The following is a 26,008-nucleotide window of genomic DNA, read 5'->3' as shown; positions in this document are numbered from 1 at the left end:
TTTAGTACTTTAAAAGTACATATTAGTTCCTAGGATATCTAAGTCCACTAGTGGAGGGAGAGCGTTCACTCCAGTTATATCAGATCAAAGCACATGATTATCTATTTCTTGAAATGTTATAAACGGCTACGCAAAATATTTTCTATTTGCTTTTCTGTTTCTATCTCAGGATGCCATCCTGAGTATGCCAGCTCTGGTTTGGATCCAGCCTCTTACGAATATTTCAGATGACCCTGAAGGGTAGAACTGCACATTCTGACATTACTTTGACACAGTATGTTATATTAACATTTTCTGTAAAGTTGCTTTGAAACAATATTGTGAAAGGCGCTATTCAAATAAATGTACATTTTAACAAATTAAAATTGACAAAGCTGCAGTCTAAAGGTGAATACACTACATGACCAGATATTTGCCTTAATTTCCAGTCTGGAGAAGATCATCATCTAGAGATTGTCATTCATAAATGTGCTCTTCGCTCAGCAGGAGAGTGACTCTCCGGGACCAGGAATGAGGAAGCTGCTTTACAGACACGCCTGTTTCCCACACGTCACTCAAACACAGAAGCAGGAAACTATTTCAGCTGCTCAGTTCAGAGAAACAGAAACTGAAGTATTGTTGAGCTGTTGTGTGTTCGTGTCTCTCTGTATTCATGCAGTAAAATGGCAGAAGCCAGGATTTCAGTGGATCAGAATGCGTTCACGTGTCCAGTGTGTCTGGATCTCCTGAAGGATCCAGTGGCCATTCCCTGCGGACACAGTTACTGTAAGAGCTGTATTACAGGCTGTTGGGATCAGGAGGATGAGAAGAGAGTCTACAGCTGTCCTCAGTGCAGACAGACCTTCAGTCCAAGACCTGCTTTAGGTAAAAACACCATTCTGGCTGAAGTGGTGGAGAAACTGAAGAAGACTAAACTTCCTGCTGACTGTTACGCTGGAGCTGGAGACGTGCAGTGTGACGTCTGTACTGGAAGAAAATACAAAGCCGTCAAGTCCTGTCTGGTGTGTCAGGAGTCTTTCTGTCTAACTCATTTTGACCGTCATGAGGAATATCACTCTCGTAAACCACACAAAGTGATCGATGCCACTGGACGACTGCAGGACATGATCTGCCGTAAACATGATAAAGAGCTAGAAATGTACTGTTTCACTGATCAACAATGCATCTGTGTGTGGTGTAAGGAGTATGAACATAAAAACCACAACACTGTATCAACTGCAGCACAGAGGACAGAGAAACAGGTATGAACTGAGAGAGATTGTACAAGAAACTATTAATCTGTGGTTTGAACTTGCCATGCTTGATCCCTTTAACCCTTGACCAGTTCAGGATTCATGTAACTTTAATGTGTGTTTGATAATAGTTTTCTGTGTCATTTATTGGTTCATCCTCCAGAAACAGCTGAAGGAGACGCAGATGAAGATCCGTCAGAGAATCCAGCAGAGACAGAAAGATGTTCAGCAGCTGAGAGAGGCTGTGGAGTCTCATAAGGTGATTCTGGAGAAGAAGAGAAGTTTGAGACGTCTCAGTTTGGACTCTGTCAGTCCCGCTGAAGCCACTGTGTGATTGTGATGTGTGTCCTAACAGCGCTCTGCACAGACAGCAGTGGAGGACAGTGAGAAGATCTTTACTGAGCTCATCCGCTCCATTGAGAGAAGCCGCTCTGAGGTCACACAGCTGATCAGAGATCAGGAAGAGGCTGCAGTGAGTCGAGCTGAAGTACGACTGGAACGACTGGAGCAGGAGATCAATGATCTGAGGAGGAGAGACGCTGAGCTGGAGCAGCTTTCACACACACATGATCACATCCATTTCCTGCAGGTAACAGAGATCTAGAAGAACAGAATCATAGTGGACTTGAGCAAGAGAAACATTTAATGAGAGCAGAATGAGCCGCTGACTGAGATGTTGTCAGGAGTTTAGTCAGATTCAGTCAGTGTTTGTTATCATATAATCATCAGTCAGACTCTCATATGATCATCTTCTGCTGAAAGAGACACACTTACAAAGACCTGGAAAAACATTTTTCTGAGCTCTTTTTTTCTGTAATAAATTGTTAGGTGATAAACCTGACCTTGAAATCGAGCCTTAAGAGTCCTTGTGAAGTTTCAGTGCTGCTAAACAGTCAAAAGTTACAAATAATGGTCAATCTACTCTTGAACTGCTTTTCCTCAGCAAATCTTCTCAATTCTACAATGTGACTCCACTGATGCGCTCGACCTGTTACATGAACATTTATGATCTTAGCAGATGTTTTATCATCCAAACCATTGCTTAGTTGTACTGAATGTGCACTTGTAGTGAACTTCAAATCTTAAAAGTATATTTAAAAACAACTGGACTTGCAGATAATACAATATTCATGAAATAAAAGGCCACTTAAGTACTCTTTAAGAGAAACACTTTCATGACTGTTTCTTATCACACTTAAGTACACTTTTAAAAAAATGTAAAATTAAAAGTTTTACTTTAAATTATTTTGTTGTGTTGACAAATATACTAAAGCACATGTAAAGTACTTTATTGTCGTTTTGACTCTTGTTTGTTATATACATATAAATTATAATTATATAATTATATATTTTAATCAGTGCTGATATCCTTCGGACGATCCGAGTGCGAGTCCGGCTCGCAGACTTTTCCCTCTCTCCCACTTCACTTCCTTTATATAATAAAAGGCAAAAATAAATCATAAAAAAAAGTTAACATATTTTAAATGTACCAAATTGCAACTTATATTTTACTAACATTACTAATATATTTAATAATAATATTAGTAATATACAAACCCGATTCCAAAAAAGTTGGGAAACTGTACAAATTGTGAATAAAAAAGGAATGCAATAATTTACAAATGTCATAAACTTATATTTTATTCACAATAGAATATAGATAACATATCAAACGTTGAAAGTGAGACGATTTTGAAATGTCATGCCAAATATTGGCTCATTTTGGATTTCATGAGAGCTACACATTCCAAAAAAGTTAAATGTACATATAAGGAACAGCTGTAGGACCAATTTGTAACTTATTAGGTCAATTGGCAACATGATTGGGTATAAAAAGAGCCTCTCAGAGTGGCAGTGTCTCTCAGAAGTCAAGATGGGCAGAATAGGGCCAATTCCCCCAATGCTGAGGTGAAAAATAGTGGAGCAATATCAGAAAGGAGTTTCTCAGAGAAAAATTGCAAAGAGTTTGAAGTTATCATCATCTACAGTACATAATATCATCCAAAGATTCAGAGAATCTGGAACAATCTGTGTGCCTAAGGTTCAAGGCCGGAAAACCATACTGGATGCCTGTGATCTTCGGGCCCTTAGACGGCACCGCATCACATACAGGAATGCTACTGTAATGGAAATCACAACATGGGCTCAGGAATACTTCCAGAAAACATTGTCGGTGAACACAATCCACTGTGCCATTCGCCGTTGCCGGCTAAAACGAAGCCAAAAAAAGAAGCCATCTCTAAACATGATCCAGAAGCGCAGGCATTTTCTCTGGGCCAAGGCTCATTTAAAATGGACTATGGCAAAGTGGAAAACTGTTCAGTGATCAGACGAATCAAAATTTGAAGTTCTTTTTGGAAAACTGGGACTCCATGTCATCCGCACTAAAGAGGACAAGGACAACCCAAGTTGTTATCAGCGCTCAGTTCAGAAGCCTGCTTCTCTGATGGTATGGGGTTGCATGAGTGCGTGTGGCATGGGCAGCTTACACACCTGGAAAGGCACCATCAATGCTGAAAGGTATATCCAAGTTCTAGAACAACATGTGCTCCCATCCAGACGTCGTCTCTTTCAGGGAGGACCTTGCATTTTCCAACATGGCAATGCCAGACCACATACTGCATCAATTACAACATCATGGCTGCGTAGAAGGAGGATCCGGGTACTGAAATGGCCAGCCTGCAGTCCAGATCTTTCACCCATAGAAAACATTTGGTGCATCATGAAGAGGAAGATGCGACAAAGAAGACCTAAGACAGTTGAGCAACCAGAAGCCTGTATTAGACAAGAATGGGACAACATTCCTATTCCTAAACTTGTCACCTCAGTCCCCAGACTGTTATAAAAAAAAGAGGGGATGCCACACAGTGGTAAACATGGCCTTGTCCCAACTTTTTTGAGATGTGTTGATGCCATGAAATTTAAAATCAACTTATTTTTCCCTTAAAATTATACATTTTCTCAGTTTAAACATTTGATATGTCATCTATGTTGTATTCTGAATAAAATATTGAAATTTGAAACTTCCACATCATTGCATTCTGTTTTTATTCACAATTTGTACAGTGTCCCAACTTTTTTGGAATCGGGTTTGTATTTAAATACATCACAAACAAGTTTCAGTAGAAATGACATTAAAGTATTTTTTTAGATTTCCATAAATTTTTGTCAGTTCATTCAGCAGTAGCTTTAATCATATTTCAAAGACAATAGAGGATAAGTACTCTTGAAGTGCACTTCTTTTTCACCAGGAGTGTAAGTGTCAAATACTGGAGTTTGTAGCGTTAAAGCATGAACGTCTGATTGTGTGAAAGTGCTAGATTGATGCGAGTTACTGAAGATCAAGAACAAGAACAAGAGCCGCACAGATCTGATATAGAGCAGTTTATTGGCTGAAGTTTTGATTTGTGTTTTCTGTAGAGTTTCCAGTCTCTCTCAGCACCTCCTGAATCTACAGATGAACCCGACGATCCCTTCAGTTCTCTCTCCTCTTTTGATGGCATGAGAGAATCTGTCCGTCAGCTGAGAGACAAACTGGAGGATTTCTGCAAAGAGGAGATCAGGAAGATCTCTGACAGAGGTAAAGTCCTGCGCCTCCATTATACAGACGTGTGTAGAAAGATCTGAAATGTGTACATACAACAGTTTCTGAAATGTTTCTGTGATTTATAAAACAAAAAAGTTCTTAAATGCATCCCACTTTATAAATCACAGTTCATCTTAAATTCAAGTGAAATGTGAACAAGAGCATCAAATCCACCTACAGAACGAACACAAATATCCCTTTATGGTTCAGAAGTTCGGCACTCATCATCATGAGCAAGTGTTTATATATACATTATACATATATACATGGAATTTAGGATCAAATCCGATATGTGTGTTTAATAAACGAGGCTCCTGGAGATTCGTCTGCTCTCAGAAAAGAGTCCATCATCATTGAATATCATACTGTACAACATCATATTAGAAAAGTCTTAGAAAACAATGTATTGTATCTTGTCATTTCTCTTCACACTGTTCATGTCTGTTTGTTTCCACAGTCACATTCACCGACATGAATCCCAAGACCAGGAACGACTTTCTACAGTGTAAGTAAGAAATCAAGCAGAAAAACTCGATGAATGTGTTCATGTGTCTCAGTTTGGTCAGGCAAAAACAAGAAGTGGATCTAATTGCAGCACTTTTAATTTTTTAAATTGGTCAATTAACAATGACAAGGAACACAGAAACAGAACAAAACCAAAACACAATGAAACTAAACCTAAACATCATGTTGAAGGTGAAAGAAATCATGATAGAAGAGTTTAATAACTGATCATGTAAATGATGATTCAGGATATCTGGTCAGCTGTACTGAGACACTGATGATACACTGAACATTGAGTCATGAAGAGTTCAGATACATTAAAAGATCAGATTCATAATTCCTGATTCTGATGTGTTTCTCTCCATCAGATTCCCAACAGCTCACTCTGGATCTGAACACAGTGAATAAATTCCTCTGTCTCTCTGAGAGGAACAGAGTGATTACTTACACTGACACAGTCCAGCCGTATCCTGATCATCCAGACAGATTTAATGAGAGGTGTCAGGTGTTGTGTAGAGAGAGTGTGTGTGGACGCTGTTACTGGGAGATTGAGAGGTGTGGGCGTGAAGTGTGTATATCAGTGTCATATAAGAGCATCAGCAGGAAAGGATGGGGTCGTGAGTGTTTGTTTGTATATAATGATCAGTCCTGGATGTTGAGCTGCTCTTCCTCCAGATACTCATTCTGGCACAATAACATAGGCACTGCTCTCCCTGTAAAGTCCATCAGCTCTAGAATAGGAGTGTTTGTGGATCACAGTGCAGGAACTCTGTCCTTCTACAGCGTCTCTGACACAATGAGCCTCATCCACACAGTCCAGACCACATTCACTCAGCCGCTCTATCCTGGGTTTACTGTTTGGTCCTCTGGATCATCAGTGAAACTGTGTTGATGTTTCAGAACAGATTGTAGAGAGATTTTACCCATAATACTTTGAGCTGCATGATAAATCAGTAACAGTGAGATGATACAGAGTCTCTTATTTTCTCTTCATGACATTAATATAGATGAACTTCTGTCACTGAAATAACAGAATAAATGTGTATTAAATCCTCATAGAGACAGCAAAATCTCTCTCTCTCTCTCTCTGTGTGTGTGTGTTATGGTGAGTGGTGATGTGTACCTGCTTTTCTGAAACTCTAAGGCCCGGTTTCACAGACAGGGCTTAGCCTAAGCCAGAATTAGGCTTTAGTTCAATTAGGGCATTTAAGTATATTTTATAAACCTACCCTAGAAAAAAAACATCATCTTGAGACACAACAATGGCACTGACATATTTTAAGATATGCTTTCAGTTCAAACAGCTCAAACATGCATTTTAGTCTAGACTAGCTTAAGCCTGGTCTGTGAAACCAGGGGTAATAGTTTTGATGGAAATCACGTTCATTGGTGTTTTTATTGGAGTGACACATAAATGCATAAATCGTTTTTATTCAAAAGTAAATTTCTTAAATCGTTCAAAAGTAAATTTCAGTTGAAATGACCAAACAAAGGGTTCATTACAAAATGAACAGATTGAGGATAGTGTAGTTTTGAGAAATTAAATAACAGAAACAGTAATGTAAGAAGTAAAGATGTGGAAAATGACAGTAGTGGAGAAAATAGAGAAATGAAAGTTCAAAATGACGAGGGAAAATTGTGATGCAGAAGATGAGGGATGAAGAAGATGATGAGATTTCAGATATTGGCTCACAAGTGATGGAAAACATGAACTCTTTAGAAGAAGACACTGGTGGACATTCAGCTTCTCTGCGTCTTTTTTAAATGAGACAGTTAATGTGTCACACTTCACAGGATAGGTCTTTTTTTCTGATTGTTTGAGTGTAGCTTTAATTTTCCATTTAAAACATAACATAATTCAGACTGCTGCACAATAGCGTGTTTTTCCTTTCCATAGTGAGAAATCATACACAAAGGTGAAATGGTCATTTTCATCACCAGTATCCTTATAACCTTACAATGAATGAATAAACCTGTTTCAGGAAGTCTTCGTTCATTCACAGGTTCTGGAAACACTGTGCAACACTGCCTCCTGGAGGAATATACTTACAATGACAACTTATTAGACAACTAATTTCTCAAGCTCACTTACTGTTCATTCAACTACTTCTGTTAAACCAGGTCTTGATGTGGTTTAACCAGGCTATAGATTTTATAGATTATGATTTAAACTTGCTGACCATATCAGAGAAGTTACAAACACTTATAGTCACTAAATGACCAGAGGTGTTTCCTCCGAGGAGGCAAGGGTGCATCTTCAAAAAATTGGTTGATAAAATAATCCATATTACAAAAATAAAAAAATATATATATTACAAAATGTGACATTAAAAATCACTTGTATAAATCACTTGTTTTTCTAAAGTAACACTTTCCAACAGCAACACCCACGGCGGGTAAACATTGGGAGGCTCGAATGAGCCTACTGAGTTTTAACCAAAGACTTTGGACATAACAGGCCCTCTAAAGCATGGAGAAGGTCCTGACTGCAGCCTTCAGAACGGGGCATCAACTGATAAATAGTTTGAATAGTTTATAACATATTTGAAATTGCTTCCAAATTAATTTTCACAAAGGCACAGATGTCACACTTGTACAATTACGGTCCCCTGTTAAGCAGTAGTTACATGTACTGATGAAACCAACTGCTTCTGGCTGATGTTTTCTTGAATTTAAATAATGTTTTTAGATTATCTTTAACCATTAGACCATTCCACACAGATCAGCAGATCAACAAAATCTGAAGCATTTATCATGGAGACATGCAAATTATCCTCAAATAGTTATCTGGAAAACAAAATTTGATTAATAAAGCAATAACTTCCTCACTGGCAATGCGCTTTGGCTCTAAACTCGGAGTTGCTTCAATTCTGAAGAAACTATCAAGATTGAATATTTAGGGATTAAAGGGTTAGTTCACCCAAAAATGAAACTTCTGTAATTTATTACTCATCCTCATGTCGTTCTACACCTGTAAGACCTTTGCTCATCTTCAAAACACAAATGAAGATATTTTTGATGAAATCCGATGGCTAAGTGAGGCCTCCATTATAAGATAATCCATACTTTCAAATGCCCAGAAAGCTACTAAAGACATATTTAAAACAGTTCATGTGACTACAGTGGTTCAACTTTAATATTATAAAGTGATGAGAATAGTTTTTGTGCACCAAAAAAACTAAATAACGACTTTATTCAACAATATCTAGCAATGCACGATTTCAAAACACTGCTTCATGAAGCTTCAAAGCTTTACGAATCTTTTGTTTCGAATCAGTGGTTCAGAACGTGTATCAAACGGCCAAAGTCACATGAACTATTGAAATTTCAAAACACTTATGACATAACAAAGCCTTGTTTGCTGAAATCACATGACTTTGGCGCTGCAAACCACTGATTCGAAACAAAAGATTCGTAAAGTGGCGAAGCTTCATGAAGCAGTGTTTTGAAATCGGCCGTTATATTGTTGAATAAAGTTATTATTTAGTTTTTTTTGTCGCACAAAAAGTATTCTCGTAACTTCATAACATCAAAGTTGAACCACTGTAGTGACATGAACTGTTTTAAATATATAATCTGCTAAATGATCATCTACTGTCTGTATGCCATTTTAAGCCATATAAGGAACGCCAGGCAGACAGAAAGGCCAGATCTAAACTCTGTCAAAAGAAAGTCTTTATTTTCAGACATGCCATGCAACTATTCTCAGCATTTGGACGGGCCACCACTCACCAGCGCAACGGTGATCATTAAGAATAGACATCATTTGTTTTACTCCTCGCTTGATGGTGCTGAGCTATTTCTGTAATGAATAGCAAAATTGTTGGAAACCCAAATGCAAAGTGGCAAATGCCACTTCCTTTTACAGAAGAACATGATACAGACGAACAAGAGCAGACTGACCACAATAAGAGCACAATGAAAAAAACCTACCAATAATGCTGGAAAAACAGTAAAGAAAGATGTATATAACTTACTTTAATACAGTACGTAAAACATTGCATATTGTGCAAACAATCTTTTCATGTGTGCAACAACTTTTCTTTCTAATTTTATTAATTAGCATAAGTCTTATAAATGTTTTAAAAAATCCAATTGCTCAGCATTTTTTAAATGAAGTTTATGACACAAGTTCGGGGGGAGCTTGTTCATCTAATCCAGTCAATCTTGTTCCAAGGGGTATATAAGCAGAGTATATAACTCTTCTCTACCTTAGGCCCGTAACCTAATAAATGTATACATTATGTGTTTCTCAAGGGGAAAATTTTTACCCAATGATTATGTGAAGTTTTACAGGCTAAACAGCTCAGATTTGGGACTGTTCTTAAATGTAAAGACATTCAGCAGGTTCAGAGCGAGAGGAACCAGCATAGTTTAGTGCAGGTAAGTTCACACTGAGATGCTCTGAAACACCCTGTAATCTACCGTACTCTACTGCACGGAATAAGAGAGGGAGACAGAATAACAGTGGGTTTGGTTATTCAGATGTGGGAAAAAGCTTCCTTTAAAGTCATTATTAAGTTTCACTATAGGTGCAGACTGGGTCACTCAAGACGTACTCATGGGTTTTTATTAATAGGTGAAGTTCCTCCTTTATGTCTCTCGTGTCAAGTTCCTTTGACTGTTAAACATATTCTGTTGAATTGTAATTTTTATGATGCTGCTAGAAAACGCTTTTATTCAGGAACATGCTTGCATGAAATATTTCAAAATGTATCACCTGAATGTATTTTAGATTTTCTATCTTATGTTAAATTGAAAGGTTTTTTATAATAATAATAATGTAAATTGTATGGATTATGTTATTGTCCTTTGTGTTTGCCATGTAAATAGCCATGATGCTAACATATAAAAATTAAAAAAAAACAAACAAACACTTTAAAACTCTTAGATACAAGTCCACAAGCAGTCATTCTGTGATTTAGTTTCATAATGATGTACAGCTGAACATTGCACAAAAGTCCTTTAAGTGCAGCAATTAATTTGATATCAATATTCAAATAAAACACATGGTACCAAAAATGCAATTTTATTAACACTTTTTTTTTTTTAATATAGATATATGAACATAGAAACATATAAAATTCAGTTGTTTTACCTAATAGTCCACAATAAAGCAGTAAGCAGCAAAACCTGTGTATTACAGTGATTTATCAAAAGTAAGTGGTGATCTTGACGCAAAACAGATATCTCTGTTTTGGTTTCTGTGGTGAAATAACTGTAATGCAGGACAGCATGCATTTTGCTTTTACATCACTACAAAAAAGACATCAATTTTCAATAATCAGTTCACATAAACAACAAACAGAAACAACATGGTTGTTGTTAACAGATAAACAAGCCCAGCCTCGGTATGAAAAAGTAACGCAAAAGTAACGTAACACATTACTTTTCATAAAAAGTAACTAAATAACTCAATTCATTACTTTTTATGGAGACTTTTTAGACACTTTTAAAATTAGGCTACCTTAACGTTGCAGTTAGTTGTTCCACGGCCTTGGTTTGATTAAAAAAACGTGGTTTCAATAAAAGATTGTTCAAGATATCGTAACAAAAAGCCATCCACCGTCTCGGTTGCTGTGTAATTTATTGCATCGAGGACTTTTATTTTGAATGGTATCTTCCGGGTGTCTTGTCCATCAGGGTGTGGAAGAGTTCCCGTCGTTTCTGCCTTCACAGTCCTGCTGGAACCTGTCAACAGGGAAGTGTCAAGATGGCCCCGGGTGGACTAAAAGCGCTCGCAAACGAGAGTAAGTTTGATTTAATCGCACAATACGGCCTTTAAAACGTCTACTGACATATACGCAATAATTCAGAGCTTAAATATTGATATATTGGCCTGTCATAATATGTAATCATAGCAACAGGTGTACAGTGAGTGCTCAATACGTCATGATAAAGGACCAAACTTCCGTATGAAGTTGCTCAAGTTTATCAGAAACTTCAGTACATCTTCAACAAAGTTTAACGACTTTACCCAACACGTTTACTCCTCAGAAATGTAATTTCTGTAAATGGAGGAGATAACAGACTTGTTTGTACTGCACGATTTAAAATGTGTCAGTTGTGGTCTTGTGATCAACATCACGCCGCACATCATAAAAACACACAGGAAATGTCACCTTTTTCATTAAACCCTTGCGAAAATGCACACGACCCTACACCGTTTATTGCTATTACATTTCACCAGAGTCATATTTTATTCACATTTATCATACGCGTCTAGATGTCATGCACTTCTGCTTCCTTCTAAATAAATTTGACAAAAATAAACACATTTTCGAATTTATTTCTATATTTACTTACACAAAATTAAAGTATTAACCAGACAGGTAATTTAAGAACCAAATCTTAAGGACAATAAGATATTTGTTTCTTATTTTTGGTAGTCCTTGTTATGAGGCAAACTAAAGCTTATCATCTTAAGGCTCATTATCATATTAAATTACACAAATGTCCTGATTTTCCATATCTGTCCTGTATTAAACACTAAACATGATGATCTCTAACCGAACTACATTGTATTTGTCTGTAGAAATCCTCAGTGGTGTCATCAAGAGTGTGAAGAAAGATGGGGAATGGAAGGTAATATTAGTACAGTGGACTGAAGTTGTGTAGTTAATCGATTTACAAATGACTCTCTCTCTCTCTCTGTATCTTGGTTGTGTTTATTTAGGTTCTCATCGTCGATCACATCAGTATGCGGATTCTGTCCTCTTGCTGTAAAATGTCTGACATCATGGCGGAGGGTGTTACGAGTGAGTATATATCAGTTTTTGTTCAAATCAGTTCACCGTTTCACTATGAAACACTTTCCATTTTAAAGTTGCCAATGTCAGATACTGACTGGTGTTGCAAATACATTGCACAGGGTTCATACAAGGTCCTTGAATTTGACTTTTTGACCTTTAAGTCCTGGAAAACCCTTAAAAACAGCAATATTTATGAAAAGGTACTTGAAAAGTATTTTGAAAGACAGTATGTGTAAAATTAGAGTTTTTGTGTAATCTTGTCACACAAAATCAATGCTGCAGCTCATCTGATACAGAAATAGAGACATTTTGCATGGTGATATTGCAGTGTGATATTGCTCATATAAATATCCAAGTATATGATACAGCTTTCATTCTTCAAATCAATCATATATTTTCATGGGAGAAAAAATCAGTTTGAATAAGGAAAGCGATATCTTTGTCATAGTATCCTTTCAATGGTTTTCATTACCACAGTCATTGCATGTGCTGCACTTTATTTGTACCATCTTGTTCTAGTAGTTTATTTTTATTTATCTATTTACCTTTTTAAATTTTGAAAGAAAATGGTAATTTGATAAGTGAGATCTCTGATTATAGTCCTTGAAAACCAAAAAAGTAGTGCTTGAAAAGTCCTTGAATTTCATTTTACAGTATCTGTCCGAACCCTGATTGCAAAATGTGTCTGTTACACTTCACCGGTTATCCTGTGAACCACTAGGAACAATCTTGACTTAAAGGATTAGTTCACTTTCAAATGAAATTTTCCTGATAATTTTCTCACCCCCATGTCATCCAAGATGTTCATGTCTTTCTTTCTTCAGTCGAAAAGAAATGAAGGTTTTTGATGAAAACATTCCAGGATTATTCTCCTTATAGTGGACTTCAATGGAGCCCAAACGTTTGAAGGTCAAAATGACAGTTTCATTGCAGCTTCAAAGGGCTTTAAACGATACCAGTCGAGGAATAAGGGTCTTATCTAGAGAAACAATCAGTCATTTTCAAAAAAAAATATATATGTATATGCTTTATATAAACAAATGATTGCCATCTAAGTGCTTCCGCCAAAACTGCACTTCTGTATTCTTCAAAAGGTTTACGCTGTATGTCCTTCACCTACCCTATTCTACTTACGGAACGAACACAGCAGCAGTTACATTTTTTCCCTAAGTTGAATAGAGAAGGTGTAGGACATACAGCGTAAGCTTTTTGAAGAATATGAAAGTGCGGTTTTGGTGGAACCACTGTAATTTTGACCTTCAACCGTTTGGGGTCCATTAAAGTCCACTATAAGGAGAAAAATCCTGGAATGTTTTCATCAAAAACCTTAATTTCTTTTCGACTGAAGAAAGAAAGACATGAACATCTTGGATGACATGGGGGTGAGTAAATTATCAGGAAAAGTGTATTTGAAAGTGGACTAATCCTTTAAGAACACAAGATGTGAGCTGTCCTGTTTTTCTTCACAGTTGTAGAGGACATTAACAAGCGAAGGGAGCCGATCCCTAGTTTGGAGGCCATTTACCTCATCTCCCCTGTGCCAAAGGTGAGCGATCTTTATTAATCACAAAGTGGAAATATGTTAATATGTTGCCTAGTGTAGTGTTTTTAAATTCTTATTGATCATTTTTGTTAACACTCACGGTCTTCAGTATGTTGACATGATCTCATATTTGTTCTTCCAGTCAGTTCATTCTCTAATCGGTGATTTTCAAAGAGACAGCCTTACATACAAAGCAGCACACATCTTCTTTACAGACAGTAAGACAGTTCATTTCACTATTAGCTTTGATGAATTATTTTTGCTTCAGCTTGAATACTGTGTATTAATTAAATTGTCATTATTTGTGGTTCACCATGCTTTCAGCTTGTTCCGATGGGCTTTTTGCTGAGATCGGGAGGTCGAGGGTTGCCAAGGTCATCAAAACCCTGAAGGAAATCAATGTGGCTTTCATACCATACGAGTCTCAGGTGCGTGGCAGCGTAGCAAGCACATACACTACCATTCAAATAATATTCAAATAATATTTCTAATATTATATATTTATAATATTTTAAATAATAATTCTAATACGATAATTTGTATTTTAACTACATTAGCTAACATGAACTAATAATGAACTGCACTTATACATGATACAGCATTTATTAATCTTTGTAAATGTTAGCGAACCGAAACAATGTTCTTCTGCAAAATGCGTGCAGTTTTGTTTTTTAACTGCTAGAGGGCTAAAATTTACATAGTGTGCCTTTTATGCATCCTTGCTAAATAAAAGTATGAATTTCTTTTAAAAATATATATTTAAAAAGGAAATAAAATTCTCACTGATCCCAAACTTTTGAATGTTTATGTTGCAGGTGTTTTCTCTGGACAATCCTAGTTCCTTCCACACTTTCTACAGCCCAGCTGTACAGACTAATCTAGATGACAGGACCAGGATGATGGAGGCCATGGCCGAGCAGATCGCCACACTCTGTGACACACTGAAGGAATACCCAGCCATCCGCTACCGCCAGTACTTGTCAATACTTTGTTTTTTTTTCCTGGTGTAACATGATTTGTTTGAAGTGTAAATGTAAACCAACTGTGTTTCTCTAAGGGGCCCAAAGGAGAATTTCACCCTGGCTGAGATGGTGATGGACCGTCTGAATGCACACAAAGCAGACAATCCCAGTATGGGAGAGGTGAGATATTGGCATATTTATGATGCACTAATAGGTTTTTTTTTTTTTTTTTTTTTCCTTCTCTAAAATCTTGTAGTTGCACATATACTTCACACTTTCTTCAGTTTCTTCAATACAAAGTGACACTTCTTGAATTTTGTATAATTTCATATTCTGTTTTCTGGACTATTTTCTCTTCTCTCTGTTTTTTTCCTGTTCTCATCTGTCAGCTGATATTTTCCTGAGGGTCAGGTGGGTGGCAATGCAAATCTTGCTTTTCTTATTTCCTTGTGCTTTGTTACATCTGTGTTCCTGTCACAATTTTCTTTTTTACTTCAAACCCCTTATCTGATTTCTCCCTGATCCTACATTTCATTTGATGAAATTTCAAATAATGTTAAATGTTACCGAACAGACTTTTTTTTTTTTTTTTTTAGGTATTTGCAACATAATATGGTTTAAATAGAGACTTCTTTCAAAAATGTAAAAAATTTAAATTTAGAAATATTGTCTTTATATATTAAGTGACAGACAAGCAAGGATTAAATCTGACATAATATAATATTCTGATACATAACCCTGGCTTGCTTGTTCTTAAAAAATGCTTACTGTAAAGAACTGTAATTGCAGTTTAACAGCCTTTGTGATGTTTGACTGACAGGGCACAGATAAAGCTCGCTCCCAGCTTCTCATAGTGGACCGTGGATATGATCCCATCTCTCCAATCCTGCATGAGCTGACCTTTCAGGCTATGGCTTACGATCTGCTGGACATTGAGCAAGACATCTACAAGTGTGTGACAGTTCCCATTATAATCAAACAGAAGGGTCCATGTTTATGACACTTCAATCTGACCAGTGATGTATGAAATCATAACCATTAGTCTACCAACTGTGGTATATCGCTGGCAGGTATCAGACGGCAGGGATCGGCGAGGCTCGAGAGAAGGAAGTGCTGCTGGACGAGGACGACGAGTTGTGGGTGCAGCTGCGGCACATGCACATAGCAGACGTCACCAAGTAAGAGCAGATCAACAATTATGTTTCCTGCCTGTCTTCTGGGCTTTTGTGCTCACACCTTCTGTTCTGTTTCAGGAAGGTGACGGAGTTGCTGCGCACCTTCTGTGAGAGCAAGAGGATGACCACAGACAAGGTACACACACAATCTTTGTCCACTAGTGATGACGTCACACTGCACTTGATTAAACGTCTAGAAGTTCAGATGTTGTGTTGAAAATTAAAACTAAGCTTCTTATGATGGTTTAAAAAATGGCAACACTTCACACAGCAAGGTTCCAACCCATTATCAGCTGTTTGATAAAGAGTCAAGCCAAAGGCTAATTGTATCAATTACTGTTATGTGTCTGACGTTGTAGAGAGCAATACATAAAATTCTGATACATTGACTTGTAGACGAGCCTGTATAATTCACTCTTCTTCTGAATCAGTTTCTGGTTCAAACGGAGATGGCTGAATTAAACCGGTATTTCCACTTGTGCAGCGTTTACTACAGTAAAGTTGACCAAGTGGATCCGGTAGTCTGAGCTGGTGCGATTGGGTGGAGACTGGGCTAATTTGCATATTTATGGTTCTGCGCAAACAAAATTAAGCAAGGGTGTAGAGTTACATTCATTCTATTTTAACAGGAAAAAACATTTAAATATGCCATTTCAATTATCAAAGATGAGTTTTAATGGATAAAATTACTGACTGCAGGGGACTTTAAGCAGGGGCGTGTTTAGGTTATTGGTTATAAGCAAATCTCCGGGAGGGGGCCCTGCGATCGTGTAGTGAGGTATACTGTGATTTTTCCCTCCCAAGCTCATACTCACCCATCCCAGAGCAACACCCCTTAAGTACCACCATACTCATTAATGCATTTAGTATGCATCTGATTTAGGCTACATGTTATTGAGAGCATTCTGAAACAATGCTTATATGTGTGTTCTACATATAGCCTTAGATGTTATATGAATATGGTCCCTGGAGCATAGGTTTATGAGCTGGCACAATTAAGAGTGCAAGTTGCAACTATTATTAACAATGGAAAGATGAGGCTTATCAGTATGTCACAATGTCACCATGTTTGGACTGTTTTCTGTTTTGCAAAATTTCCTGCCAGTCTGTCATCATAGTTATCCATTTCAATTCATAAGCTTGCAACTTGATTCGATATTGGTTATTTTGGATATACTGTATATCAGGTGCAGTACATGGCAAATTTTCTCAAGGAAAAAAAATCTCAACTAATGCTATGAGATATACATGAGAATCAGTTGGTACTACATTAATATTGAACTTAAATACAAACTTATAATAATAAAGTTATAATAGGCCTACCAACTTGAAAATTATTTCTTCTTCAATAATTTTTTTTTAAATATAAACATTTAAATGATGGCTGTCAACTTGACGGATTTATTCTAACATGCATTGTAGGCTATTAAAAACATTACAATTTTAATTAATTTGTAATATGGTGCATATATTTAGCTAAATGCTCCTCTCTAGAGTTAATTTTTCTAGTTGACTATTGAGTTTATGGTCACTGAATATGTTTGTTCTGAGGTAAATGTGACGTTACGTTTGTTTGTTTACAAGCTGTTATTAATGTCTTTCCGTGGTTCAAACACTGATTACATGAGAAATTATACGGATTTTGGTAAGTTGTACTGTATCTTTTAACATACCTTCAGATGTTCATTCATGTTTATTTCGCGCTGTAACATTAACTGATCCTCTTCTCCACTTCAGTACCAGTGCGCTTCATGCTGCTGCTTTTCTTGAACTGAGGTTACAGCGCCACATTAAAGAGCGGCAAATCCGTATCCTCACGCTTTTTTAAGTGGGTATACGGAAATCCTTGGTCTTTCCTAGTGGGTATACGGCACATACCTGCGTATCACGTAGACCTCACCACTGGGGGGTCCGCGGGGCCCCACACAATTGCGTGGTGGTTAAACACGCTTTTGACTTTAAGATTTGAAGTACACTACAAGTGCTTATTCAATACAGTTAATCACTTTTTTTTCACAAGGGTGGTTAACAATCAACATTTTCTAAATGGCGAAATTTTTTTGAAACCTTGATGAAAAGAACAATGAAATTGACTTTTTACAAACACGCTCTTTTGTACCCAGTCCATACTAAAGTGTCATTGACATATCTCCCCTCAGGCCAACATCAAAGATCTGTCTCAGATGCTGAAGAAGATGCCACAGTACCAGAAAGAACTAAGCCTGGTACGACTTCTCTCATAACACAGCTTCCTTGTTTCATTGACGCTTGCATATCACGACGACTTTAACTTCTTCTTGTTGTTTGTGATGTCGACAGTACTCCACTCATCTGAACCTCGCTGATGCCTGCATGAAGAAGTTCAAGAACACGTTAGACAAGCTCTGTGCGGTTGAGCAGGTCAGTGCTGTCTGCTTTTGATCTCAGACCAGATTCCATCACTGTATTAAGCAGAATTATTTCAGTTTAATATCGAATGTTAGTGATATGTTTTGTATAATATCATTCAGCCATATGTTCCAATGATGGACATCTTAAAAGCTCAATTTACAATGTTTATGTTTTCAGAGGGTCTCTTACTATCTCATTCCTTAATATTTCTAAGCTTCTTATTGTCAATTTATGCAACAGCTTGTGCGCTGAACTTTGACCTTTTGCAGTAAAATAATGTACAGGAAGCTATTACGTAATCTTTGAAAGTACAGGCAACATCGCTGGACATTGTACAGCCATATCCCTATTTTTATGTAAAGCAGATGGACGATTTATACTAAGTGCATGATTCTGTGTGTGGAGGTATTATAACCAGCTGGTTAATGACTGGACATGACTGCAGCTGATGCGGTTCTTTATGTGCCGTGTTTATAACACTTGGTGGTCTGCTGATGGATAATCTCAACTACTTCCTATTTTGATGCACTCACATGTTTACAACTTACATTATTTTATGTAATTGTTATGTAAATGTATAACTCAACATCTGGCTGTGAAGTTCCGGATATATGAACTAAATTTTGTTAAAGGTGCCATAGAATGCTTTTTCACAAGATGTAATATAAGTCTAAGGTGTCCCCTGAATGAGTTTCAGCTCAAAATACCCCATAGATTTTTTTTTATAAATTTTTTTAACTGCCTATTTTGGGGCATCATTATAAATGCGCCGGGTCTCATCTTCCTGTTTTTGGTTCGTTTACATGTCTTTGGTCCTTTTTGTGTTCACATATTATTCGAAGTTCGTTTAGAAGCGGACCGAGACCCCTTTTTTTCAGTGGTCTCGGTCCGCTTGTTTGGTGTGCACCAGGGTTCGGATGGCAGCGTTCACATATGTTCAAATGAACCGCACTAACAGAGCAGTCGCACCAGGGTTAATTTTAATCAAACCAAACATGTCAAGTGTAAACCCACCCTAACACTTTAAGATACCCAGAAAGCTACTAAAGACATATTTAACCCTTAAATGCATGACTGTTTCGCCAATCATTCTTACATATTCGGGTCTTTATCGACCCGTATATCTAACACGGAAGGATCGCTACCTGTCGTGATAATATAAAACTCCTCTGATATTAGAGGAACGATTACAGAAGAATAAAATAAATAGTATTTTGTTACCTTTTGGAGCTTGAAAGGGCTCATTCTGAGCAGATGTTTTATGCCATCATCACTGTCCTCATCAGAGCTCATTTCCCAGTAAATTCAGCGAATAATGGGCTAGTTTTATGTTTCTGGTCACGAATATGAGCCCATTCGCGATCTCAAACATATTCTCAAAACTATATAATTTTCAACATCTTCAAAATCAATATTTCGATCGCTAACAGCTTCATCAGATTCATCCAGTAACAGTTACAGTCATATTTGATTGCGTTCAGCACTTGCTCTGCAGTAAATCGCTGAGCCATTTCATGTTTTTCTTATTTCGTTTTTCTGTCTGAGTGAGTCGTCACTTCAGCATTGTGTTTCAGACATTGCCACCTTGTGGAATAAAGGTGAATCGCACTTATTCCGTCATTCAATTATTGTTGTGCAGAAAAATACGTACACTCATTCACACCTCGGGTCGTTTGCGACCCTATACAATTTTTACAAAAAATTAATACAAAAATAGGCATTCTTTTATAATTTTATGATTTTTTTTTTGTTATATTCTTTATAATGAATTGATTGAGGAATACCAAGAAGGTTGATGTCTAACTTTAAAAAATGAACGAGGAGGAGGGTAGTGAATGACGTCCTGGGTCACTAAAGACCCGAGGTATGCATTTAAGGGTTAAAAGAGTTTATGTGACTACAGTGGTTTAACCTTAATGTTATGAAGTGACTAGAATACTTTTTGTGCACCAAAGAAAACTAAAAAACGAATTTATTCAACATCATCTAATCAATCTAAACAAAAGTGACAGCAAAGACATTTATTATAAAATATTTAAAAAAAATGCTGTTCTTTTGAACTTTCTATTCATCCACAATAATATTAAGCAGCACAACTGTTTTCAACACTGATAATAATCAGAAATGTTCCTTGTGCAATTGTTTAAACAGTCATTAAATGAAATGCCGCACTGTTCTCAGAAGTGGTTTTGTAATTTCCTCCACAGGACTTGGCCATGGGTTCAGATGCTGAGGGCGAACCGCTCAAAGATGCCATGAAGAATATCGTCCCTGTTCTGCTCAACACCGAGATCGAACCCTATGACAAAATCCGCATCATACTGCTTTACATTTTCCATAAGAAGAAGGGTATGAAACACTCGCGTTTGCGTATAACTTTATTGAAGGCTGACAGCTCTGAATGAATTAAGCAGAAGTAACTCTTCCTTTCCCACAGGCATTGGTGAAGAGAACCTCACAAAACTCATCCAGCATGCAAACGTGCAAAAGGACAGTAACATCATCACCAATCTGCAGCACCTGGGCTGCCCCATCATCGCTGGGGTAAAACGAGATGCTCTAATGTCTGAAAACAAGCCTATGTGCAATATGCACTTTTTTCTCTTCTTTTTTTAATGGATTTTCCATAGTTAAATGGATTTTACTATGATGAAATTGTTTTAAACAGAGTCAGAGTCAGCATGTGCATTAACTGGACCAGCCTAAAAAAAGATTTAGGATACCATTGTTGTAATATTTGTATGCTGTTTTAACATTGCTTTTTTGAAAGATGTTATTGTAGCTTCATAGGAAACAGCTGTGTGGACTATGGACCTGAAGAACAGTATGATAACAAACTGTTCTCTGTCATGTCTTTTAGGGCGCTAATTCTGGTAAGGTTCTGCCTGACAGGAAAGAACGCACAGAATCCACATATCAGCTGTCCCGGTGGACGCCCATCCTGAAAGATGTGATGGAGGTCAGGAAACACTGTCTGTATGATTTTTATCAATCATATATAAGAATGTAATGATTCTTATTTAAATTCATCTTGCTCTGCAGAACATCATTGATGACAAGTGTGACAGGAAGCAGTGGCCGTTCCTGTCTGATCCGGCCCCCATCACCACCACCACATCAACTACAGTCAGGTACCAACTCTTCTCACAGACACAATCGAATAGATTAGTTACACTTAATAATTTATCTTTTGTATATTTCAAATATTGTGGTGTCAAAAAGGTTGAGATCCACTGTTCTAGACTGTACAATCATCTTACCAAATCAAAAACGGAATAACCAAATTAATCTAACCCTAATCCTATAATAAGTACATGTAGTAGTTAATTAATATTACTCAGTACTTAAAAAAGAAACTGAAAATTTTTATATATATATATATATATATATATATATATATATATATATATATATATATATATATATATATATATAATATAATTTTTTTTTGTATCATTTCTATTAGAATTTTTAGAGCTGAACTTAAAAAAACAGCAATATTTAAGCATATTTTCAAAATTAATTAATAAAAAATATAGATAAAATAATACATGTAATTAAACCATCATTTGTCTTTCTTGAGAAAGTTAAACACAATTTTTAAAGCAGGTTTTGCTGAATGCTATGAGGTTAAAGGTAGGTGACCAAAAAAATTATATTAGGTATAATTAGAATTTTGGGGATATGCAAATTCACTGATATCATTATTAATGTTTTATTTTAGAATTTATTTTGCATTACTCATTGAACAGAATCCATTCTATCAAGTAATGTGACTAATTTCTTTATCCTTTTAATTCTATTAGTGTTAAGTCATGGATGCACACAGAACACAAATTAAGAATGAACCATATACAGAATCTTTTGTTGCCAAGTCATGGTTTGCACAGAACTGCTGAGGTTTGGAAGCTACAAATGACTATGGGTGTGACGATACACTTCGCTCACGAGATGAGACGATACGCAATATTGACAAAATATGTAAAATGTAACATAATATAATATGGGCCAACATGGCTTGGCAAACGATACGGATTACGTCGTCCTCTGGCATTCAAAAGAAATTTGTACGAGTGGAAAATATTTTCTCCCTTCTACCACGCGCTCTCTGTTCTCTGTGGTGTCTCCTCCTAGCAGCAACAATTGCAGAAATGGGTTAAGACTTGCTTTTTTGGGCTTTAAAATAATGGCGCAAATGCAAATTTTGCACCGCGTGTCTAAGTAAATCCCCACAGTACTTTTTTAACACCAAAAGTGGGTTTGCGCTGGCGCAAGCTGTTAGTAAATCTGGCCCTTAATGTAACATACTATAAACAATAATCAACTTCTGTACATTATGTATTATAACAAATGCCTGCAGAGGGCACCAACAGCCGGTTGATTGTTGTTGTTACACTTTACAGCAGATCAAATCCTTGTTTAACACTGGCCGAACAATATTTAATTCAAATGTCTGCTTAATCTTTAATATTTGGTTACTTCTTTACGGTAGAAATGCTACTGTAATTTCTTGAACAAGAACAGGAGGACATCAAAACATGCAAACTCAGAGTGAGGGTTTAAACTTTTATTTTGAAATTGCAATAAACAATAAATCGCTCCGAAACCTGCAACGCATATATTGAATTGCAGCCTTGGGGATTTCACAATAACACTATAAAATGGTTTTTAATATATCGTGCAGCTGGTGTTTTGCCAGTTAAACGACATGTTGTCTTGTTTTAATATTGCGAGATCTCATCATGAATGACACACACTAGTTGACCTTTGGTCTGACATTACTCTTGAATCCTATTCCAGCAGTGCACGGTTTGGACACTGGCACAAGAACAAGTCTGCCACAGAGTACCGCAGTGGCCCTCGCCTCATCATCTTTGTGATTGGCGGCGTGACCCATTCTGAGATGCGCAGTGCTTATGAAGTGACCCGGGCCACCGAGGGCAAGTGGGAGGTTCTGATCGGTGAGAGGAGATGTCTTATGCTATGATTAGGGTCGTCAACCCTCCTCCTGGAGACCCACTGGCCTGCAAAGTTTATATCCAACCTGAATTTCACACCAATGTGAATGTCACGTGATCCGGAAGAGTCTGATTAGCTGGTTCAGGTGTGTTTGGTTAGGGTTGGAGCTGAACTCTCCAGGACAGTGGGGAGGAGCAGGGCTGAAGACAGCATTTATTGTCTTCAGTGTTGTTAAAAATGTCAAATATGGTTTTCTTCTGCAGGATCGTCTCACATTCTCACTCCAACCAGCTTTCTGAATGACCTGAAGGATTTGGACAAGCCTGTACCCGTTTAGCAGTACATCTCTGAGGAGATTCATCCCACTGAACTCATGTGAAATCTGATATCTCTGAAGTTATGATTCTCTCAAATGACCGGTGAAAAGACCTTGAGATCTAGCTTACTGATTATTTGCTTTTATAGTCATTTTAATTACCCAAGTTAAACTGGTGGTATATGTATGTATATATATTCATGCTGTTGATGACTGATGCTTAATTTAAAAGAAAAATGATATATATATATGAGAGTATGTGGATTAAATCTTGCCTTACACCATTTGAATATCAGTCCTATCAAGTTCTGATGTGATTTGAAGACTTCTTTGGACTGGATTCTGAGACATGCTGTACCAACTATGGAGGTTTTGTCTTTCTGCTACTGTAAAGCTGCACAATGTGGAAACAAATGGAATTTGCAAGACAAATCAGCTTATAGTACAGTTGTCTATTTCAAGTTTTGTTATATTTTCTGCCCCCATGTTGGTGAAGGCATGAAATGTTTCATCTCAGTATAGATGTCTTTTTGTTTTTCATGCTCTGAACTTGTGCACTTTTTCTTTTACTGTTACGTTATCACATATAGGTGGATTTGGTTCACTGGCTCTTTTTGTCTGTTGTCTATTTGTTAACAATTCTAAATAAATTTTCCTTATACCTCATTCCAGAGAGAGATGCTTGAGAAGTGTTGGTGGTTATGCATTACAAGTAATGTAAGTTACACAATTAGATTACTTTTTAAAAGTAACAAGTGACACATTTTAAGTTACTTTTTCAAATAAGTAATGCAAGTTACTTTGTTTTCCCATTTATTGATAACACCTCTCCAGACCCCATGATGAGAGTAATTGGGAGTAAGCACAGAGGTGTTGTGTGTAAACATGATGATTATTCACTCTTAGCCCGGATTTTATATTTACTTAAAAATATAATTACAATATACTTGAAATATTTAAGTTTGGTTGCATTACTTATAAAATATAAGTATATTCTACTAATTTGTGGGTGTATTTGAATGTGTTAATAAATGTAAGTTAAATGTACTTAAATTATGAAGTTTTTCTCCTGACCACGCCTCCTACACACTGGTTTGTGGCAGGTAATGACTCCATTTTGTCGTGGTGTGTATGAATTCAAGGAGCTGTTGATGAGCAGTTGGAACATTTGTTTTGGCTGTTCTACAGACATTTTTCCAAACATTTACCTTTTATAGTTTTTCACCAAAGGAGAAAATCACAATTTTTAAGTTACCATCATCGAGGTCAGGGTTTGTTTTAGTTGAGCTTTTTAATATTAGATTTTGTTTGGGCAGTTTTAACTGCATTAAAACCAACCAGACAAGCAAAGTTAAAAGATGATCAGGTGGTGTTGATTATGTTTTCACATAATCATTATTTGATCTGAATCACTGAACCCATTTAAAGCCCAATCTCTGAGTTAGATTTACATTATTGATTACAGCAGAACTGTGACTCTACAGCAGAAGATCAACTTTTACAATACAAATTTTTTTTTTAAAAAGTTGTCCTTATCACAGAAAAATATATGTATTTTAGGCACACACAGACATCAAGAATCAGTGTATGAATCTCAACAACGGTGACAAGCAACATATTCTGATAAACAGATCAACTCTGAACATTAGAAAACAAGCAACTAAAAAGTCAGAAAAACATCAAAATTTAAATAGTGAGAATAAAGAAAATTACTAAGACAATTCAGCTCATAATTTATTCATGCAGCAATGCATGATGGGAGGCATGGATGAATTTTGATTGGTGGCAAGTTAACTTGCGTAGTACACTGAACTTAAATATACTATGTGTAATAACTACAAAGTAATGAATATTACAAAACATTTTAAGTTAAATGAACTCGAATTATTAAGTTCACATTACTTAATCATTACTTAATTTTTTTAGGGCAACCAGTTTCCTCAAATTTTTTAAGTAAATTCAACTTATCCGGGCTAACAGTGTTGAAGTTCTAGATTAAATGTGAGCATGATTTACTCATTTCATTTGCACAAAAACAGTCTCAGTAGTCCTCAAAATGAGTAAAAAATGAAATTCAAACTCCGAGTATTCTGCAAACCAGTAATAGTTAAATATGTGAAATAACAAATATACTTTATGCATTTAATGTCATTTTATTAACCAATGTCTTTGTTGCTGACATTTGCATGTTCTTCAGCCTGAGGCTTTTTCATTTCAAGGGCCTTTACATTTGCCAAAAATAGATATTTACATTTGCCTTTTTTAATTAAAAAACAAACAAGCAAAGTATACGCAAAAGTACGCAATTAGTTACATTTTAGGTAGTAATGCAATATTGCGACACATTACTTTTAAAAGTAACTTTCTCCAACAGTGCTTGAGTATAACAAGTTTTATTTTGCTGTCTGTTTAAAGATAGTTTTTTTTTTTTTTTCATGGATTTTTATGAAGAAATTCATACTTTTATTCAGCAAGGATGCATTAAATAAAGTTCAAAAGTCATAGTGCAAACATAAATTCTGTTTTTTAAACTTTCTATTCACCAAAGAATGCTGAAAAAGTGTATCATAGTTTCCACAAAAACGTTG

At 36.5% G+C, this 26,008-nt stretch overlaps 2 protein-coding genes across 2 annotated transcripts; both read left to right on the top strand.

Annotated features, from left to right (window-relative positions):
• The first annotated feature begins 607 nt into the window (after nucleotides 1–607).
• On the top strand, nucleotides 608–6,369 carry LOC137012992 (tripartite motif-containing protein 16-like). The gene is made up of 6 exons (XM_067376547.1): nucleotides 608–1,241; nucleotides 1,396–1,491; nucleotides 1,588–1,821; nucleotides 4,653–4,812; nucleotides 5,276–5,323; nucleotides 5,691–6,369. Exons 1-6 carry the CDS (start codon nucleotides 663–665, stop codon nucleotides 6,212–6,214), a joined length of 1,641 nt encoding a protein of 546 aa, XP_067232648.1. The 5' UTR covers nucleotides 608–662; the 3' UTR covers nucleotides 6,215–6,369.
• Nucleotides 6,370–10,998: 4,629 nt separating this feature from the next.
• Nucleotides 10,999–24,352, top strand: stxbp2 (syntaxin binding protein 2). Its single transcript, XM_067382588.1, has 19 exons — nucleotides 10,999–11,072; nucleotides 11,858–11,907; nucleotides 11,999–12,080; nucleotides 13,544–13,620; nucleotides 13,760–13,835; nucleotides 13,942–14,045; nucleotides 14,433–14,590; nucleotides 14,675–14,759; nucleotides 15,400–15,530; nucleotides 15,650–15,757; nucleotides 15,833–15,890; nucleotides 17,914–17,979; nucleotides 18,074–18,154; nucleotides 20,353–20,494; nucleotides 20,583–20,689; nucleotides 21,006–21,104; nucleotides 21,188–21,276; nucleotides 22,946–23,106; nucleotides 23,368–24,352. Exons 1-19 carry the CDS (start codon nucleotides 11,036–11,038, stop codon nucleotides 23,439–23,441), a joined length of 1,785 nt encoding a protein of 594 aa, XP_067238689.1. The 5' UTR covers nucleotides 10,999–11,035; the 3' UTR covers nucleotides 23,442–24,352.
• Nucleotides 24,353–26,008: the final 1,656 nt, after the last annotated feature.

The sequence above is a fragment of the Chanodichthys erythropterus genome, chromosome 3 (assembly GCF_024489055.1).
Source record: "Chanodichthys erythropterus isolate Z2021 chromosome 3, ASM2448905v1, whole genome shotgun sequence".
NCBI lineage: Eukaryota > Metazoa > Chordata > Actinopteri > Cypriniformes > Xenocyprididae > Chanodichthys > Chanodichthys erythropterus.
The sequence above is the reverse complement of the archived record's forward strand: the minus strand, read 5'-3'. Positions and strand labels throughout refer to the sequence as shown.

What these genes read in the sequence shown, in the direction of transcription:
- LOC137012992 (XM_067376547.1), top strand. Translation starts at nt 663, where the DNA reads ATGGCAGAAGCCAGGATTTCAGTGGATCAGAATGCGTTCACGTGTCCA. An exon ending in CACAGAGGACAGAGAAACAG is followed by an intron (nt 1,242 to 1,395) that starts GTATGAACTGAG and finishes TTCATCCTCCAG; the next exon opens with AAACAGCTGAAGGAGACGCA. An exon ending in ATCACATCCATTTCCTGCAG is followed by an intron (nt 1,822 to 4,652) that starts GTAACAGAGATC and finishes TGTTTTCTGTAG; the next exon opens with AGTTTCCAGTCTCTCTCAGC.
- stxbp2 (XM_067382588.1), top strand. Translation starts at nt 11,036, where the DNA reads ATGGCCCCGGGTGGACTAAAAGCGCTCGCAAACGAGA. An exon ending in AAAAGCGCTCGCAAACGAGA is followed by an intron (nt 11,073 to 11,857) that starts GTAAGTTTGATT and finishes ATTTGTCTGTAG; the next exon opens with AAATCCTCAGTGGTGTCATC. An exon ending in TCCTGAAAGATGTGATGGAG is followed by an intron (nt 21,105 to 21,187) that starts GTCAGGAAACAC and finishes CTTGCTCTGCAG; the next exon opens with AACATCATTGATGACAAGTG.